The following is a 20,035-nucleotide window of genomic DNA, read 5'->3' as shown; positions in this document are numbered from 1 at the left end:
GAATCACCACGTTCCGCTTGTAGGTTTCATGGATGTCCGGGGAGGAGAGAGAGTGCTGAGGCTGGGAGAGAAAGGGCTGCCTACTTCCTGCTGGGACGTGCTGGGTACGGACAGGAGGCATTCCGTGCCACATCCTGGGACACGACTAGGATTTGAATTGGAGGGGGATGGGAGGGAGGCGTGGCAAAGGGAAAGGACAGTCCAAGTCGGGGAAAGCAGTTCCTGAAGGTTGCTGGGAATGCAGGTGAACAGCAAGGAGCCGGAGGGAAGCAGAGTTCCCTGCATGAGGTTTTGTGGTCTTAGAGACTTTAGAAAGCATCTAGGATCCCCACTACGGGCTTGTGGAAGAAGGCTTTTCAGTGTAGATATTTCCTAAGGGCCCAGCATCTCAGTGGGTGGATTTCGCGGTGACCTTTCGTGGAGTCAGATGACGGTAGAGCAGGGGAACCCCTAGGGCCATGCTGTCCCGCCCAGTAGCCGCTGCCACATGGGCGACTGTGCATGTCCCATCGTAGTGAGCCCGAGATGAGGTGGGCTGTGAGTAAAACGTACACTTTGTAGAAAAACAGGTAAAATATCTGTTTAAAATTTTTATCATCATCACGTTAAGTGATAGTTTTTTCAATATATTGGGTTTCTTAAAAAAATACACACACACACCCATACACGTATATATGTATATATATATATATAGGGTTTTTTTTGGGGGGGGGTAAGGAGGGGCTGAGAGAGGGAGAGAGAGAACATCTCAAGCAGGCTCCATGCTGATGCAAGGCTCGATCTCATGACTGTGAGATCATGACCTGAGCCGAATCAAGAGTCGGCTGTTTAACCAACTGAGCCACCCGGGCGCCCCTATAAAATATCTTAGTAAACTTAATTTCACCGGTTTCCTTTTAAGTGTGGCTGCTAGAAACGTTTGAATTCGGTATGTGGCTCTTGTATTTCTCTTGGATAGCACCGCCCTAGAGAATTCTTTCCACCCACTGGGCTGACGTTTATCTTCTGCGGGCTCTAGCTTGTACCGTCGGAGCTCATTCGTGGAGGTGGACAGTGTTTTCTGTTGTCTTGGGACTGGGCACTCGATGGGCTCCACGAGAAATTCTTTTTCTCTGTGATTTTCACGGCAGAGGACCCTGCTGGCTGGAGCTCTCAGGCAGATGGCTGTGCTAAGGCGCCCCTCTGGGTGTGGTTTTCTTTGGGTGGTACACTCCCATCCCATAGCGGCCTGGGGTCTGCTTGCTCCGCTCTGCATTCTAGCACCTGAATCCCAGGCTTTTAAACTGCATGCCATTTGTGCAGTATTCTGCTAAGTCAGAATACTAATTACATTTTTCCAGTTTCTAGACAAAAAAAAATATGGAGTATGTAAGAAGTTTCAGGAACCTCGATAATGGTCACAGCCTTTCAGCCTCACCACCCCGCTGTAAAGATGAGAAAACGGAGGCCACAGTGCGACAGGCATTTGCCGAGGCTCGTCGCCACTTAAGTGGTTATGGTTTCCTTGGTTGGAGGTTGTCTCCCACAAAGTTTACAAAAGTTAATTGCTGTCTGTGTCCACTGTCACTGCGATTCAACGAAATATATACCGAGGGACCCTGTGCTCACTCACGCGCCAGCTCGTGGTCTTTTTTGGGCGTCGTGACTTTCTTTCACCAGTGTGTGAACCATCTGAGAACCAGGAGGATCGCTGGGGAGGGGGAGCCTCCGGGAAGTTTGCTGGTCTCCCGAAATACCTCCTAGACTGGTTGCCTTCGGACAGTTTATTCTTTGCCGATCTTGCCTCTGTTTGCTCCCTTCCCGGTAGACAGGCCCACGCTCAGGAAACCAGGGCATAGGTGAGCCGTCGGCTTGGTCGGTAGAGAATCAGAATAGAAAGCTAGGGGAGGTCTTCAGGGACATTTCCTCAAGCTGTGTGGCCTGCCCAACTGCCTTTCTTCCTTCTCAGGATGTATCTAGAAGAGCTGTCGGAGGCAGGAATGAACCCACAGTGCCTTGGCCTCCTGAGCCCTGCTTTTCTTGTAACGTAGACCTTGTGAGCTCAGTCAAATTCTGAGTGCCCTTTTCTCTCTCGAGTCTGTCTCTTCCCGTTGTTTCTCGACTGCTCATTGGTTCCATTTTGGTTTTTATATGGTACCAGTCTCTGAAATTGTCCCGATCAACTTCTCACACGGTCTCGTGAAGGCCCGTTGTGTGCGAGGGCTCTGGCTTAAAAAGCAAGGATTAGAGAAACAGCATCCTTGCTTTCAAGGAGCTGACAGACCAGTAGGGGAGGCAGCCAGGTGAAATAGCGATTGCACTACAAAGTGACAGCACCGTTGAGAACAGAAATATGCGCAGCGGTCCTTTTCACCCGTTCCCCCCCAAGACTCCGTAGGGGAAGGACAGACTCTCCAGTCCTCTCCAAATAATGCCTGCGCTTGGCTAACACGGTTTGAATCACCAAGGACGCCCCTATAACCAAGTGAGGCGAAACACTCAGACTTTTCACTGATTCTGATTCTCTCTGCCCTTCGTCCAGATCTCCGAATGCGTTAGCCAACCAAGTGCTCTAACGAATGGCTCAAAATCTCAGTTGCTTAACAGAAGTTTCTCGCTCCTGTAAGTGCAGTGGGGGGTCACGGGGGTAGGGAAGGGGCTTCCCAGACCCTCGGATCCATACAGCCTGCTCAGTTCTGTGAAACCAAAGTGCGCTTCTGATCTCCAGGACTGTAAGATAAAAAACCTATGCTGTTTCAAGCCACCACGTTTGTCATCATGTGTTCCAGCAGCAAGAGGAGACGAATACGGTCCGAAACGAGTCTCCTGGAGACAGAACAGGGAGGCAGGAAGGGGAGCGGCCGCAGCCCGCGTCCATGCTGTAACTAAAGAGGCCACCCCCAGTTAGCACGAGCCCGGCGGGTTTGTTGGCTCATCCCCATTTTGAAGATTTGGAAACCGGGGCTCAGAGAGAAACAGAATGACTCATCCAGGGTTTCTCGGCAGTAAATGGCTCTCTTGGAACTGGCACCGACTGGGGCGGCCCGATGCCACCTTCTTAAAGAGCCCTGGGGGATGCAGCAGGCGGAAGGGAACGAAAGAAACCGGCATCTGTGCCGTCCATCACTCTCTCCTTTCTTGTGCACCGGCTCTGGTAAGATTGGCCAGCGACACATACTCCTCTCCTCTGCTGAGGCCGAGAAGAACCATTTGTTAAGGGGAGACTCCGCGAGGGGACTATGTCCGAGTGGTTGTTGAGGGCAAGGGGCACCTCTCCTGGCTGGCGTCGCTCAGACGGGGCGGCGAGGTGAGGGGCTGGTGAGGGCCGGCCGGTGTCAGGGCATGCGTTGAAGCGTGGGGACAGTGGGTGCCCTGCTTCTCGGTTCATCGCTTTCCATGTTTCCCCAGCTCCCCCGCATCGGGAAAATGCCATCAAACTCAGGCTGTGCTCGCTACCTACTTGTTGCCTGAAAGCAAAGCCCGCTTGTGCCTTACGGGTTTGTTCTGAGCCCTTGAGCAAGTGCATTGTAGATTTCCCCGGAGGGTGATGAGACAGACCGTCTCTTACCTCTCTGGCAGGGGTCACGCACTTGGGCAGTTCATGTCAAGTGCTTACTGGAAGCTCACATTCGTCATTGACAATAAAGAGCAGAGTGTCGGGACATACCTGAAGAGGTGACTCGAGGTGCCTGGTATATGGGTTATGCTTTTTACTGCAAGTGATGGAAGATTCCAGCATGACAGAAAGTGGTGCTAACGCGGAGTGAAAGGGCACGAGGAAATAGACCAACCAGTGTACGAAATTGTATGTGGTGTCGTATCAGCTGTGGAAAAGTGAGCTGGAGGACAGAGAAGAGAGGAAAAGAAATGAAAACGTGAATCCAGGGCTTCTGGGCTTTAGGTGATTTTATCTCCTATTTTTCGTACTTTACTGTGAATGTTTTACATTGGGTTGGAGATACGGGGAAAAGAGCGTCATGTTCTTCAACCTTGAAACTTTACTTCTTGGACTCTTGAGGAAGATAGTTGTAAATGCAGATTGTGAGCTTTCTAATACAGAGATGTTCCTTTCATCATAGTTTTACAAATTGGGATGTAATTCACATATAGCACAAAACTCACCATTTAAAGCGTGCAGTTCATGAGTTTGAGTGTATTCACATTGTGCAGCCGTCACTGTCTCATTCCAGAACATTTTTATCCCTCCCAACAGAAGCCCCACACCTATTAGTGTCACTCTCGTCCCCTCGCCCCCAGCCCCTGGCAACCACTGATCTACTTTGTGCCCCACTGGACTTGCCTGTTCTGGCCATTTCTTATAGGTAGAGCCACACAACACATGGCCTTCTGCGTCTGGCTTCTTTCACCCAGTGCAATGACTTCAAGGTCCATCCGTGTTGTAGCAAGTGTCCATACTGCGTTCTTTTCTTGTGTTTTTAATGGCTGTATAATATGCCATTGAATGGGTAGACCGTGTTTTATTTATCCATCCATCGGTTGATGGCCCTTCGTTGTTGCCACCTTTTGGCTATTGTGAGTAATGCCAGCATGGACCTTCATTTGTGTGGATGTACGTTTTCATTTCTCTTGGGTATACACCTAGATGTAGAATTACTGGGTCATATGGAAACTGAGTGTTTAGCTGTTTTGAGAAATTGCTGCGCTGTTTCCTCAAGCACTGCTTATGCATATTCGTATTAACAGAAGTCAGGAAATAATATAGCTTGTCAATAGTAGGAGAGTGCTTAGGTGAATTGTATTAATCCCCTTAGCAAACGCTTGGTAAGAACGCAAGCTCTTTTATTCCTAGATTACGTACTAGGGGTCAAAGGCAGTTGAAATGGGATAATTGTCCTCATTTAAGATTGAGCTTAGTCTATTCCACTCCTCTAGGTGATGTTTGCAGATAATTTAAGAAGGGAGACAGAATACTTGGGCTATAGTGTTAGGCCAGCTCCAGTAATTTGGGGGGAGGCTCCAGGTATGAATTAATAAGTAAAGATGTTACACATTACAAAGTTGAGTGGAATAGACAGGACAGAAAATTGTATATACTGTGTGAGCGTGACTATGTCAGAAAAAACAAATTAAAAGAGCACAGAGGGGCGCCTGGGTGGCTCAGTCAGTTAAGTGTCCAACTTCGGCTCAGGTCATGATCTTGCAGTTCACGAGTTCGAGCCCTGTGTTGGCCTCTGCTGACAGCTCAGAGCCTGGAGCTGCTTCAGAATCTGTGTCTCCCTCTCTGTCTGCCTCTCCCTCGCTTGTACTCTGTTTCTCTCCCTGTGTCTCTCTCTCAAAAATAAATAAAACATTAAAAAAAGAGTGAAAAGAACACAGAAAAAAGGTGGAGGAAAACACAGTAAAATAGGAATAATGGTTTTATTTGAGTGGCGGTATGAATGGACGGTTCTCTCCTATTCAGGTGTATTTCCTAAACTTTCTGTAATGGAAACTGTAATAGAAACAAAAATGCCCCTGAGCCTGTGTGTGGTGACTGTGGGAAGGTGTCGGCTGGAAAAATCTAGCGTCAGGTTTCTGGGGAGGTGAGAATTCAGGAACTTGGGCCGGCCTGCCTGTGAGTGAGTGAAGACAGAACTTTGGGTTTGCCTTAGGGAGGACTCGTAACCCCAGTCTGGGCCTATCCTGGCACTCAGTGCCGTGCACCTGCAGACAGCCACTGCGCTCGAGGAGGGGCCATTGGACATCAGTGTCTCCGCCCCCTCGGAGGGATGAGCGTCACCAAGAAGAAGGGTCACAAGATTGTCCCGGAAGAAGCCCAGCACCTTGCCGAGGGTGCTGGTCGTCTCTGGCTGAGTATGAGATCTCCCCCAGGTGGCTCCAGGCCTCCCCCTGACGTACAGGAATCCTGCTTTTTAGCCAACAACAGCCAGAAAGCACTCCTTGCTGAAAAACTAACACCAAAACAACTCCACTGTTCCAGACTCCCAGACGTTGGCCTTCTGACAGTGAAAAGGGAACCAGGATTTATTCAGCTCTCCTCATTACATCAACGTGATCAAATACATCCTAAGACCGAACCTCTCATCTGAAGTGATTTAGTCATTACTGAAGCAATGTTACCCACCAACACCCTTCTTGGGAGAAAGACATCATTTTGATATTGGTACAGTTTCAAATATTCAAGGATGGCCTGTGCTGTGCAACAGAAAACCGTGAAGTCTTTGTCCCATAAATATTTCGGAATGATGATTAGGACAATCAATTTAGACACGCTCGATGCTGTTGTTGAAAGTCATGCCAGAATGTGCCTGTGTGCCATGAAGTCACAACCGTCTGGAAGTCTGGAGGGTGTGTCGGCCTGGTAGATGGATGAATCAGAAGATCGGCATGGATGTTTATTGTAATGTTCTGCAATAGGATGAAGAGCCTTCTCTGCATTTCACTGCCTCCTAATAGAGGACAGCCTGGATCATCACCACAAATGTCCACTGCGGGATCTGACGATAGACTGGGAAGGGAAGTGAGAGCTTAGGTGTCTTATTGGTTTCCTATTGCCGCATCACAGATCACTCTGAGATTTAGTGGCTTCAAATGACATGACAGTGAGCATTATGTCACGTGACTCCTGTGGTGCAGGAATATGGGAGTTTCACCGGGTGGGCCTTGATCGGGTCTCACAAGGGGTCGTGTTCAAGATGCTGCCCGGGGCCGAAGTCATCCGAAGGCTTGGCTGGGGCTGGTGGACCCACTCTCAAGGTGGTTTACCCATATGGCCGGCCAGTTGGTGCTGGCTGTTGGCAGGAGGCCTCAGTTCTTCCCCATTTGGGTCTCTTCATCGGGCCGCTTTAGGGAGCTCACAACCTGGCTGCCGGTTTCCCCCAGAGCCAGCAATCTAAGAGAGCAGGATGGAAGCACAGTGTCTTTTATGACTGCATCTCGGAGGCCACGCACCGTCATTTCCTCAGTATCTTGTCGGTTGCACAGCTCAACCCTGTTCTGTGGCGGAGGGGACTGTGTGAGGCCATGAACACCAGGAGGCAGGAGGCATTGGGAGCCCTCTTAGAAGCTGGCTGTCACGGGTGTCCTGCTGTAGGCATGCGTGTTTCATTCACAGTATGATGGATGAAGCCAGGGAGCGGGTTTATGTGCTCCTGCTTGCTGTCAGCTGGCCCCTTTGCCACGTTCTGCCTGCCCGAGGGATCCCTATCTTTGCCTTCTAGCTTACCACTTCTGTCTTTTGGGAGCTGGGAAACGTCATCATTGAGCCTGTTCAGACTACCATCAAGTAAGTAAATGGGCTCAAGGTGTAGGCCCTGTGGATCGATAAGACCAATAGCAAGGACTTGATAAACTTCTATGTGGGTGCAGGGACCTTACTCTTGGCGTGAGCTGGACTCTGAGAGGCGTGCTTCCTCCTCAGCTAGCTTTGTAGTACTGATTCTGTGGATGACTGTGCAAACTCCATGCCTTGTTTATTTTTTTAATTTTTTTTTACATTTATTTATTTTTGAGACAGAGAGAGAGAGCATGAACAGGGGAGGGTCAGAGAAAGAGGGAGACACAGAATCTGAAACAGGCTCCAGGCTCTGAGCCGTCAGCACAGAGCCCGACGCGGGGCTCGAACCCACGGACCGTGAGATCATGACCTGAGCCGAAGTCGGACGCTCAACCGACTGAGCCACCCAGGCGCCCCTCCATGCCTCGTTTAGAAAGAAAGTGGAGTCAGAGACATCCGGCTTCTCTATCGGGCCAACATAAAATTCACTACTAGAACAGTAGAGGTGTCATTTGGTTTATTTTTAGAACAACAAGTATGGAAGTGTTATTATAATCCCCTGTACTGGTTATTGGACAGAAAATTGAAAAGATGAACTTCAGAGAGTTTTATAACAGTTCTGAATTATGAAGTGAATTGGCCTCAGTAGCTCTAGTTCAGGATTCCCACCTCTCTTTGCTGACGAAATGAGATCACAGATGTAAATGTGCTTGGAATGCACCTGTGCTTGAGCATTTCTCTCCCAGCTTATGTGCGAGTCAAGAATGGCAGAGATGTGCTCAGGGCCCCATTTATCCTGAAGTAGCGTCGTTTTTGGTGTGGTTTGATCCCATTCGGGACTTGAATCACGCACAACGCCCTACTGTTACCTGCCTGACTTGGAGCCACGCCGCCATCACGCCATCCCCGACCTGTAAAGGAATCGTGCTCCGGACGTTGGTGTTTCGGGACGGCGTGGCGTGCACTAGGCTCATCCTGTGATGTTGTGTGTTTTGAGTGCATTGTAGTTGGCAGGCTGTCTGTGGTGTATCTTGCCTCCTGTATATTTCTGTTTTGATGTTGACTCTAACGTCTACAAACTATGTATAAAATGGAGACAAATTACAATCTGTTCCATTCTGATGGCGCTTATCAGTTTCTAAATGCTACTGGGAGAGACAGAGCCTTGTTGTCGAACCAGTTTGGGGAAATAACATGTTCAGAAATCATCCTGGTCTTGTGAGGTTTGGCCGTGGTTGTGGTATCTCACTTTCCTGGGGCCAAGGACTTGAACAGAAGATGTGGGAAGATTGAGGTGGTGAAATTTAGGTTATCGGATTCCCATGCATACCAGTCAGTGTGCATTTATAGAGACGACCGAAGAGATAGCTGCCCAGACTCAGACAATTATAAGGTGTGGCCTGTTTCATCCAACAGCTGTCTTGTCAATCATTGTGATCATGGGATGTGGGGGAGGGGACGTTCTCCCTAAAGAAACCCATCTGGAAACCTTTTATGTATGTATGTCAAGCCAAGGTTTCCTTAATCAATTGTGCTTCAAGGAGAGAGGTCTGTAGACAATGCGCTTTTGTTGTTTTTCTCCAGAAAACAAAAAAGGACCCTTGGCAATTTCTGCCTCCTACTGTATAAGGAATACAGGCAGTATTTATTTAGTAGGTATCTCCTTGTATTGTCGCCACGCGTGCTGGGCTTTTTGCATTTGGTCAGTGGTTAATGTTTCACTCCTTAACTTCTGATGCCCGGTAGGTGAAACTTACCAATACATTTCAGATAGATTTAAGCTGTAATGCATGCAAACGGTTGTGTGTGTATGTGTGTGTGTGTGTGGGGGGCATCTGTAAAGGAATGAGAACAAAACATAGGTGTCCTCTTGTGGAAGGTTCCAGTGTCATCAGCTCATTAAACGTAGTGCTTGGAAGAAGATGCTCGTTTACCTGTTTTGTAACTGTCCATATCTCTTTTCGCTGCTATTTAAAGTTGCATTTTGACATAGGAATGCTTTTAACTGCAAGCGTACAGATATTGTTGCTGATTATTATTTGGGCAAAGCCAGTCAGTTAATTTTCCACCTAAATAGTTGGAGCAAAGGCAGTCAATTAGATGAGATAATATCTAATTTTGTATTAAAATCTAATTCTGGAGTCGATTCAAGCCAACGTACACGAAATTGACCTGACTTTCAAATTTGCTTTCATAATTTTATTTTGCAGGATAACAAAGCCATTGACCTTTGCCGATTGTGTTGGGGATGAACTTCCTTTAGGATGGGAAACTGTATATGATAAGCAAATTGGAATTTATTACATGGACCACATAAATAGTAAGTAGACTGCCACATTTGAGTTATTACATGTGAATGAGTTTTCATGTTGATCTCAGAGATGCTAAGAACTCTTTTTGTAGAGCTAAAACAATCATTACTATCCGATGCGGCATTGGACCGGATTTTATAAATGTAACCTGAAGTTTTTGTTTGTTGAGTTCTTCAGAAAGTGAAGTGGTTACGTAGCTACCTTGCTTGTGTGTTGCTCCGAACTGCACGGAAAATGTTGAATGGGGAGTTTTAATGGCTAATAGAAGGACTACGTTCCCAGGCGGTCTGGAAATAGAAAGATCTTTCATAATGAGAAGGTTGTTTATTGCAAAGTGGAGCTTACGGGTTCTTGGAACAATGAACACCCAAGTGCTTACCTTACCTTCATTTTGTCTTACACACTTAATTTTAACTTGAGTACACCAAACCTTTTTGATCTTTGGGGAGGGCGAAAACTGTGTAAAGACCACAGCTAAAATAAGGGTCCCTTGACCTCGCAAGCTTTCTTCAAAGAACCGTTTAGAGCAGTGGCTCTCCATCGGGGCTGGTTTTGTCTCCCGGGACGACTTGGCAGTGTCCAGAGGCCTTGTCCGTGGTCACGGCCGGGAGAGGTGCTGCGGCGTCCAGTGAGCAGAGGTTGGGCGGGGGGTGCCGTTGAACTCTGTCCGCTGGTCAGGACAGCTCCCCGAAACGGCAGTGGTGCCGAGGTCGACACACCCTGGTTCACAAGCTCCATTGTATCAGAGATCTGTTCTCCACCGCTCGCTCTCGGCTTGCTGCACTTTCGTCAGCCCTCCTCGATCTGGCCCGGCTGGGACCCACTTGTCACTCAGATTCCCGCTCTTTACTCCCTCCCGGCTTCATTCTAGCTACCCTCAGTGTTTCTGTCGTTCGACATTTTTCATTCCTCAGGACACCAAGCACGGCTTCCCCTCAGCGTGTTTTCTGTCCTTCAGTTTATTAAGTGTGGGGGTGCCCGGGGGGCCCGAAGACTCGCGATGCCTGCCACGTGAGTGATTCGAAGCTCTTTCTGGTCCCACGGCTTCTCCTGTCCCGTAGTGCAGTCAGCCCAGGTTGGTGTCTTCAGGGCCGATTTTTGCCTGTCTCTTCCAGCCCGGCCTCCCGAGTCAGCGTTTGGAAACCCGAGTGGCGAGGCTTCCTTTCTCAGTCCCCGGGCAGTGGAATTTCTGGTGCCTGGCGGTCAGCCTTGCCCTTGATTGTGGCTCTTGCCCCAAGACTGGACAGTGGGGATAAGTACTGCCCCAGACGGGGCCCCATCCCGTCTGCCCTGTCAGGTAGTTACCCAAGTGGCAGGAGGGCTTCTGGGTAAATCCACCACCCAGCGGACAGGGCGCTGTGCTTAGCGAGGCTCCAGCTGCGGATGGCCCTCCCTGTAGCCCCAGCCGACCTGGTGTCTCACAACAGTGTGTGTTCAAGGTGTCTTGCTGTCTGGGCTTGCCCTCCCAGCTGCTGGAGGGCAGCTCCTGCAGGTGAGGGCCTCTGCTACAGGTGAGGGGCCGCTCCCGCAGGTGAGGGATGCTTTCGCAGGTGAGGGATGCTTTCGCAGGTGAGGGATGCTCCCACAGGTGGGGGCCACTCCCGTAGGGGAGGGATGCTCCCGCAGGTGAGGGCCTTTCCCGCAGGTGAGAGATGCTCCTGCAGGTGGGGGCCGCTCCCGCAGGTGGAGGATGTTCCCGCAGGTGAGAGATGCTCCCGCAGGTGGGGGATGTTTCCGCAGGTGAGGGCTTCTCCCACAGGTGAGGGCCACTCCCGCAGATGAGGGATGTTCCTGCAGGTGAGAAATGCTCCCGCAGGTGGGGGCCGCTCCCGCAGGTGGGGGATGTTCCGCAGGTGAGAGATGCTCCTGCAGGTGAGGGCCACTCCTGCAGGTGAGGGATGTTCCCGCAGGTGAGAGATGCTCCCGCAGGCGGGAGATGCTTCCACAGGTGGGGGATGTTCCCGCAGGTGAGGGTTTCTCCCACAGGTGAGGGCCACTCCCGCAGATGAGGGATGTTCCTGCAGGTGAGAAATGCTCCCGCAGGTGGGGGCCGCTCCCGCAGGTGGGGGATGTTCCGCAGGTGAGGGATGTTCCCGCAGGTAAGAGATGCTCCCGCAGGTGGGGGCCGCTCCCGCAGGTGAGGGCCACTCCTGCAGGTGAGGGATGTTCCCGCAGGTGAGAGATGCTCCTGCAGGTGAGGGCCACTCCTGCAGGTGAGGGATGTTCCCGCAGGTGAGAGATGCTCCCGCAGGTGAGGGATGTTCCCGTAGGTGGGGGTCACTCCCGTAGGTGAGGGATGGTCCCACAGGTGAGGGCCGCTCCCACAGGTGAGGGATGTTCCCGCAGGTGAGAGATGCTCCCGCGGGTGGGGGCCGCTCCCGCAGATGGGGGATGTTCCCGCAGGTGGGGGTCGCTGCACCGTGGGCCTGGGCACATGCTCACTGCGGCTTCCTCATCAGTCTTTGGCCTCCCTGGGCCCAGGTGCTATTACTGAATGGCAGAGGCATCTGCCTTACACAATCTTTCCGGAAAGCCAGCCTGCCACTGAGGTCCTGGACCCGTTCTGGCTCGCCTCTCTCGTAAACCCAACTTGCTCATCCCTGTGTGCCCCCTTCTTTGCTGTGGGCATTCGTTGCTCACCTGCTCACTGTCACGGCGACTGTTTTAGAGCACCTTTCTGTGCTGGCCCTGGGGACACAGGGCCCAAAGTGAGACCCAGTGCGCACCTCAAGGATTCCACACGACGCTCTAGACGTGGCCTTGAACCCAAAAACTGAGTAGTCACCGTGGACTTTCTTCCAGTCACGGTGAGTATAAGTGGGGTGACTCAGCACCGTGGGTGATGCTGGTGAAGACATCAGCTCCGGGATCACACCGCCTCCTCTCTCAGAGAACCCAACTCTTTTGTTTTTTTCTTGCAGGAACAAGAAAGGTTATTATTGCAATAGTTTGTACATGGAGGGCCAAACAGCACATTCCAGAAAACTTGCTCCCCAGAACCCAACTCTTCATAGCACAACTTTAAAACTCTTTAAAGGCACAGCACCCAGAGAGTCAGATACTAAATTGGAACCGTGCAGGTGGGCAGTAGGGTGTGAGGGACCAGAGGGACCCTGGTTGACCACCTTCAAGGTTCCCAAGACCCTCCGGGGCACTGGACAGAGTGCAGGCAGTGCTGGTGGGCCGCAGCGGGTCTCACTGCCACACACAGGCGTCGCTGACACCCGGCAGTTACAGATGTGATTTGGCCCCGTCCTGGGCCCGCTGAACGTGAGCTCTGGGACTCGGTCAGGACCCTGATCGTTGTCATTATATTTGGTTTCTTATCGTCTAGCGTGGGCTTTTGAGGCCTGGAGAGGCTGTCCAGTAGGGGCCTAGAGTGGCAGTGTGAAAGGGGCGGTGGGTGTCGAAGGAAGGGGGTTTAAAGGGAGAACTTACTTGAAACATCCTAGCAAGCTCTTGTGTGTGCGTGTGTGTGTGTGGGGGGGTATGTGTGTGTGTGTCTGTGGTAAAGAGCACGTGACATAAAATTTACTTTTTAACTGTTTTGAGGTGAAATCCACAAAACCGAAAATTAGCCATTTTAAAGTGTGGAGTTCAGCGGCGTTTGGTGCGTTCACTGTTGGACAGCCACCGCCCCTCTCTAGTTGCAGAACATTCCACCCCACTCCCCCAGAGTCAAACCTGGAACCCATTAGCAGTCACTCCCCTTCTCCCCTCCAGCCTCCCAGCCCCTGGCCACCACTAAATCTCCTTTCTGTCTCTCTGGAGTTGCCTCTTCTGGACATTTCACGTAGATGGGATCCTACGCTGTGTGACCTTTCGCGTCTGACCTCTTCCACCCCGCGGGATGTGTTCGAGGTCCGTCCGCGCTGTAGCCGGAAGCAGCACTTCATTCCCCGTCGTGGCCGAATGACCTTCCATCGTGCGGATGGGTCCTGCTTTATTTATCCCCTCATCAGTTGCTGGACTTAGGCTTGTTTCTACCTTGTTGGCTGTTGCCGTAGAGCTGACCGAGCACACTTTATTCTGTTTTACTTATTTATGAAGATCTGATTGGCTTTATTACATGTTTCGTGAATCAGGCAGCACCCCTTCTCGCAAATAGAGGGGAGCTCCCCAAGCCGCTTTAAATGAATTATTTTGCATGTTTGTGTAAGGTTGGGGTACTCCTGTACCCTGCACTCCTGTGCCAGCAGCCTGCACGTATTTACCAATGTGTCATGGTTGTAACAGAGCCACCATAGCCTGGGGTCTCTAAATTTGGAACAGGGACACCGCTTTGCAGTTTTTATTTGATTTAGGGCAACGCTTCGGCTGACGTCTCCCTGTTAGGAGATTTGTGGCGGTGGAGGAGGGGAGCGTCTCCCGAGTCTGGGGGTCTTGCCCATTTGCTCAGTCTGCCGCCTCAGTCTCAGGCTCTGATTTCGGGACCGTTGTCCTCTGCCTGTGGAGCGGACTCCCCTTCCTACCGCTCGTTCGGTGCTCCTGCGGTCAGCAGTTAGTGATGGCCTTGCCTTGGGTTTCAGATGAAGGAAAAGGTCCTGAGAATATAATGATGACCGAGGCTCCATGCCTGCCTTTGAGGGGCTCGTAGTTTAGGGGGGGGAAACAGAAATGTGAAAACGGTCACGTGCCCAGTGCCAAGAACTGCAGTCCCAGCCGTCGTGGAGAGACATTACGTGCTTGCAGGGGCGGGGCAGGCTTCAGAAAGGAGGTGCTTTGGCAAAGGCACTCAGAAGACGGTAGGGTTTCCTGGTGGGGCGGAAGAGGACGCAAGCAGCACGAACAAATGCAGACGAGCATTTCCAATGATGGAGACTTCGGAAAAATTCAGCCTCTTTCGAGGACGTCTTGGTTGGGGGAGGACAGAAACTAGGAGTGAAGCTGGCAAGTTAGTTTCGGGACTCCGGCGTCATGAGGAGGATATTGCCTTGAAAGACGTTCGTGTGTTAAAGAATCGCAAGCCGAGTTAGGAAGGCGACTCTGGTGAGCGCACTGAGGAGGCAGGACACCTGCGTGGTTTCGGAGAGGGGTCGTGAGGATCTGATTGAACTTAGGGGAGATGGAGAGAAGGGCATGTCGTCAGCCACGATTGTTTCTAGGGGGCAGGAAGCACCAGTTCTTGGTGGCCCGCAGAGAATTCTGGGTGAGGGAGAAGAGCAGGTGTTCTCTGAGGATGGGCCCCAGGTTGGCCAAGTGGGTGGATCTGGATGATGCTGCTCACGTCGAGAGGGGGCAGAAGGAGAAGCAGGTGACTGCTGTGTCCCTGTTGGCATCGGTTGAGGGTTTGGTGGTGAACGGGCGCCATGTGAGAATGAGTTCTGCCTCAACGAATGACTCAGAATTCCTCTGGCTCCGTCCGGGTGGAGATCTACCTAGGAGGCAGCCGGAAGAAAAACGGGAACTCAGGAGAGAGGCTGGAGCCAGAGGGAGGCATGCGCCTCCCACGGAGAGTGAGAAAGCCGGAGTGGAAGATGGTGGGGGGGGTTGGGATCTATGGGTGGGAGGAGACAAGGAAGTTCGCGAAGAACGCAGAGGGGCTGCAGGTCTGGTGCAGAGGCCCGACGAAGGGGAGCAGCCAGGTCATAGGGCATTCTGGGTCAGAGAAGTCAGTGACCAGAAGGTTGGGAGGAGCCATTAGTTTGACAGTGGAGAGCTCATTTGGGTTCATCCCCGCCAGTGTTTGTTCGCAGTGTGAACAGTTGTCTGGTATCGTCTCCTCCGCGGGAAACTTCTTCATATCCCTAGAGTTTTCTTCTCGTTCCAACTGTGGATCTACAAACGGCAGGGGTTCCACGCTTCAGGAAGCTTCGTTGTGAGGTCGCTTCCATAACGCACATCCCGCCAATGAGTGAATTTTCATATCGGCCAGTCACGTGACTGCGTGACTGTTGGTCAACCTCAAGACCTTACTTGTAAGTCACTTACGTTCTCGCCCTTTTAATTTCAGAGCTTACCCAGATTGAGGATCCCAGAGAACAGTGGAGGCGAGAGCAGGAACGGATGCTGAAGGAGTATTTGATCGTGGCCCAGGAGGCTCTCAATGCCAAGAAAGAAATCTACCAGATTAAGCAGCAGCGGTTCGAGCTGGCCCAGGAGGAATACCAGCAGCTGCACAAAATGTGTGAGGACGACAGCCGCTCGTACGCTAGCTGTGAGTTGACTGTCCCCCGTGGGTAACGCGTGGCTTCGGAAGCCACCTCTCCGCCGGCTTACTGCACACACCGAACCTGACTCGGGCAAGACGGCTCCGTAAAGTTTCTAACCGCGTATCGTTAGGTCGTCGGTATTTTGCTCTGGAATCAGGTGTCTTCCGTTAGCCACTCCTTTAGTGGGTATTTGCCAAGTGCTCGCCCTGTGCCCAGGCGCCGTGATGCGGCGGAGCCTGAGGAAGCAGAGGTCCCTGCCCTCATCGCATCACATTCAGGTGGGGAAGGTAGAAGAGCAACAAGCAGATTTCAGGTAGCGGCACGAAACGACCTCGTGTCTCGTGTTCGTCAGTGCGGAAAAGGGCTTCACTCGGAGCCCTCCGCCACCGATAGGGCGTGTTAGGGGTGATCCCCGGGAGGGCCGCACAGTGGTTTCATCGATCCTGCGTGGAAAGGCTCGGGAGCCATCACGTGTGTCAAGCACCTGTCCCTCTGTAGAGTCCTTTCTGGGGCGGCACGCTGACGGCGGAGGAACTCAGTGTAACCCAGAAGATCGGGGGGCCTCCCCGCCTCAGATGGATGCACACTGGTGTTCTCAAAAGGAATCCCTCTTCGTTTTAGAGGTTACTGGACGTGGGCTCCCATCTCCTTAGTACTCGGCAGACGCTCAGGTATTGAAGGAGCCCGGTCCCGTCTCAGAAACCAAAGCATCTCGTTACCGACACAGTCAGTCACTGCTTGAGCCAGTCTCTTCCCCACAGCGCTGTCACACTTAACAGTCCACCACAGGTGCACACGGCCATGACCGTTCTGGGTGCCCGTGAGCTCGGGAAGAATGCGTGGAGGTGCTACGACTAGGTTTTGTGTGATAACAACCTGAGTCTCGCTGAGACACGGGAAGCCTTAACCTGTGACGTGGCCGCCATGTTGCCAGGTACTTGGCTCTGGCGAATAATAAAGACACAGTCAGAGCTTTGTTCTGTGTTGCGAGTCAGAATGGAGTTAAGGCAGAGGGGCCATAGGTCTTTTTTTTATTGCAGCCGCTGTCGAAGGTGAATACGCCTTACAAGCTGTGGGGAAGCGAGGGGTGGGGGTTCCCCTCTGTAACAGGAACTGAAGACAGTGCTATCACATGTCCCGAGAGAAGGTCAGGACCCAAGTATAATGCTGTGTTGTTTCCAGCTTGTCTTATCTCTTGTTCTTTGGATATTGATATCTACTAGGTTTTTTTTTTTTTGGTTTTTGTTTTAACTGTTCGTCAGAACGCAGTGCTCAGCTCAGTGCGAATTTTTAGAGGTTGGTTTCCTATCTCCATAGTTTCTTCTTTTATAATGTCTTTCTCTGATTTCGGTATCAGGCCTCACAGAACGAATTGGGAAGTGTTCCCTCCTCCTGTTTTTGGAAGGAGTTTGTGTGGGATTGGTATTTGATAGAATTTGATAGAATTCACCAGAAAAGCCATCTGGATCTTGAGTTCTTTGTGGGAGTGTTTGGAACTATAAATTCAATGTCTTTTATGTCTTTTATAGATATAAGGCTATTCAGATGTTTGTTTCTTATTTTTTTAAAATTTTTTTTAATGTTTATTTGTTTTTGAGAGAGACAGAGACAGAGCATGAGAGGCAGAGAGGCAGAGAGAGAAGGAGACACAGAGCCTGAAGCAGGCTCCAGGCTCTGAGCTGTCAACACAGAGCCTGATGCGGGGCTCGAACTCACACAGACCGTGAGATCATGACCTGAGCCGAAGTCGGTCGCCCAACCAACTGAGCCACCCAGGCGCCCCTGTTTGTTTCTTCTTGAATCAGTTTTAGTATTTGTGTATTTCAAGGAATTCGTCTATTTCATGGAATCCAAAATCAGCAAACTTTTCTACCAAGGGTTAGATAGTAAATATTTTAGGCTTTGTGGGCCACAAGATCTCAGCTGCAACTACTCAACCCTGTTGTTATAATGCAAAAGCAGCCAGAGATAATACACGAACGAACGTGTGTGGGTTGTTCTGATAAAGTGTAAACATAGGTAACAAGTTTGATTTGGCCTGCAGGGAGATTTGCCGACTGCCGAGCCAAGTTGTCAAGTTTATAAAGTTGGTCGTCAAGTTTATAAAGTTTGCAGAATTCCCTTACGGTTCGTTTAAGATCTAGACACTCCTAGGTGGTGTCCTGTCTATCATTCCCAATGTTCCTAATTTGTGTCTTCTTTTTTTCCTCAGTGTAGCTAAACTTTTGTTGATTGTGTTTGTCTTTATAATGAGCTGGCTTTTCCCCCCTCCTATTTCTTACCTGTTTTCTGTTTTATTGATTTCTCTTTATTACTTTTTCCTTCTTAGTTTGGCTTTACTCTGTTCTTCCTTTTCTAGCTTCCTAAAGTAGAAACGTAGACCATTGATTTTAGACCTTTCTTATTTTCTCACCTAACCTCTAAAAGGTAGAAATTCTTCTCCAAGTGCAATTTTAACTGCATGCCGCAGGTGTTGGTGTTTTCGTTTTCAGTCAACCCAGATTGGCTGTTTCTTTTTGGGTTCTCTAAAAGCAAGTTGTTGGGACTTTTGAAAGATGTTATGTTGCCGATTTCTAATGTAATTCCATTGTGGTCAGAAACTCCACTATGTAAGATTTCAATGTTTTGAAATCTATTGAGATGACTTTTATGACCCAGCCTATGGTCTCTCTTAGTGAGCTCATAGGATTAGAAGCCCATGGTGTTGGTACGGCGAGGTCACGCCTAGCTGCACCAGTGGCTTACAACTGTTCCTGAGAGCCTATGGTCAGCGATCTTAAGTCTTTTCGAAAGTTACTTAGTAGAAGCTACGCCGAACCATAGAGAATTGTTCTTTCTGTAGCTTAAAAAGGGCTGAATATAGGCAGTTTCATATGATTCAACCTAATGGAATGTTTCTTCCCAGTAGCCTTTAGGGACCTTATCTGTTCCATAGTTGGGTTTGATTAGATCTCCAAAGGCCCTCTGGTTGATTTTTCTTCTACGGATGGAATGGGGGAAGGACAGACCAGACAAATTTGGCAGGAACTTTCTTCCAGTGATTGAAGAGAAAAATCGCAGCAAGGGGAGATGTTTCTTACATGTTGCCTACGACCAGTGCAGCTGAGACTTCAGTCGTGGTGAACGTGGGGCCTCTGGACCTGAGCCTGTGAGGGTGCAAGTAGAGGAGGACCTTAGTGCATCCTGTTGGATTCCACACCCAGCCCTGGGGGAGGCGAGGGAGGAATCCCGGGCCAAAGCCGAGCCCCTGGATTAAGAGCATTCAGAACCTGTAGCCCTGTAACGATGGGATATCCCTCACCATCAGTTTTTGTATTTCCGTGGGCTTTGACATTTGGGCGTGTAGGAAATCGCACTCGGTAATGTTCCTTCCTGTGCTCCATAGAATTTTCCTAATGCCCAGTAAAAAAGAGCTACTCAAGATGCCATCCTGCGTGGTGCATGAAGAAACCTTCAGTAGAGGAAGCAGATGACTCTGTGGTGTCACTTGACACTCTGAACCATGCCCATCAGAATCCTGACCTGCTGGAAGTCTCTGTGTAGACACAATCTCTGCATCCACTTGTATAAGTGGCCTTGGGGGCCAGATAGGGCCAGCCTGTTTTCACGAAGGGCTAGAGGTGCCAGTGGATTTTGCTGGGGCCTGTTGGCTCATCTGGGATAAGACGCCACATGGAATCGTAACGGACTTAATCCAAGCGCTTCACCAGGTTGCTGCTGCTCCTGGGGTTTGGACCAGGCTCTTTCAACTTGCCATTTAACCTGAACTACTAATTACGATGACGAAAACTCTGTTAGTGACTCAAATGAATTCTCTCTGACCACACCGGTCTCACACAGCCCAGATTGCTAGTCATCTAAAGCAGGGAGGCGTCTCCTTGCTCCGGTACTGGGAACAGGATAACACTTGGACCCGTTTCTCGTTACTTCCTTCATTGGCAGTGACTTGAAGCGAAATGAACCAGTGTTCAGTGAGCTAGAGTTTTCTGTGCATCGTTCGGATTGCAACATTACGAAGCACACGATGCTGTCTTTGTTGTACACGTGAGAAGCAATACTGGGGAGGCGAGGTTACTTCTTCAAGGTCACATGCCTAGTAAATGGCAGACCTGGGATCTGAACCCAGATCTGTTTGTGCATGTAGCCTTCAGTGCTGCGTACTGTTTCCTAGGCATGGAAGAGGCAGCTCAAAGGAGCTAATTGTGTTTTTGAAACACTTTGCCCTCCTGTCCTGCCCTCCTGTCCTGTTCAACTTATCTAGAAGTAAAGACCGATTATAAATTGACAAGGCCTCTGGCAAGTTTGCAACACTCAGAGGGGCGAGTGGGAGGCAGAGCACTTTCTATGTCTTGGCT

General features: G+C 50.4%; 1 protein-coding gene across 1 annotated transcript in view; it reads left to right on the top strand.

Annotated features, from left to right (window-relative positions):
* The window catches only part of WWC3 (WWC family member 3), a 118,296-nt gene that overhangs the window by 32,609 nt on the left and 65,652 nt on the right, over positions 1-20,035 (top strand). Inside the window, exons 2-3 of the mRNA XM_053891849.1 lie at positions 9,427-9,536; positions 15,482-15,685. Coding sequence (XP_053747824.1) covers positions 9,427-9,536; positions 15,482-15,685 — 314 coding nt within the window. The remainder of the gene's footprint in view (positions 1-9,426; positions 9,537-15,481; positions 15,686-20,035) is intronic.

This window comes from Panthera pardus, unplaced genomic scaffold (assembly GCF_024362965.1).
Source record: "Panthera pardus isolate Hobbes unplaced genomic scaffold, ASM2436296v1 HiC_scaffold_27, whole genome shotgun sequence".
Lineage (NCBI taxonomy): Eukaryota > Metazoa > Chordata > Mammalia > Carnivora > Felidae > Panthera > Panthera pardus.
This window is presented reverse-complemented; position numbering and strand designations above follow the sequence as displayed.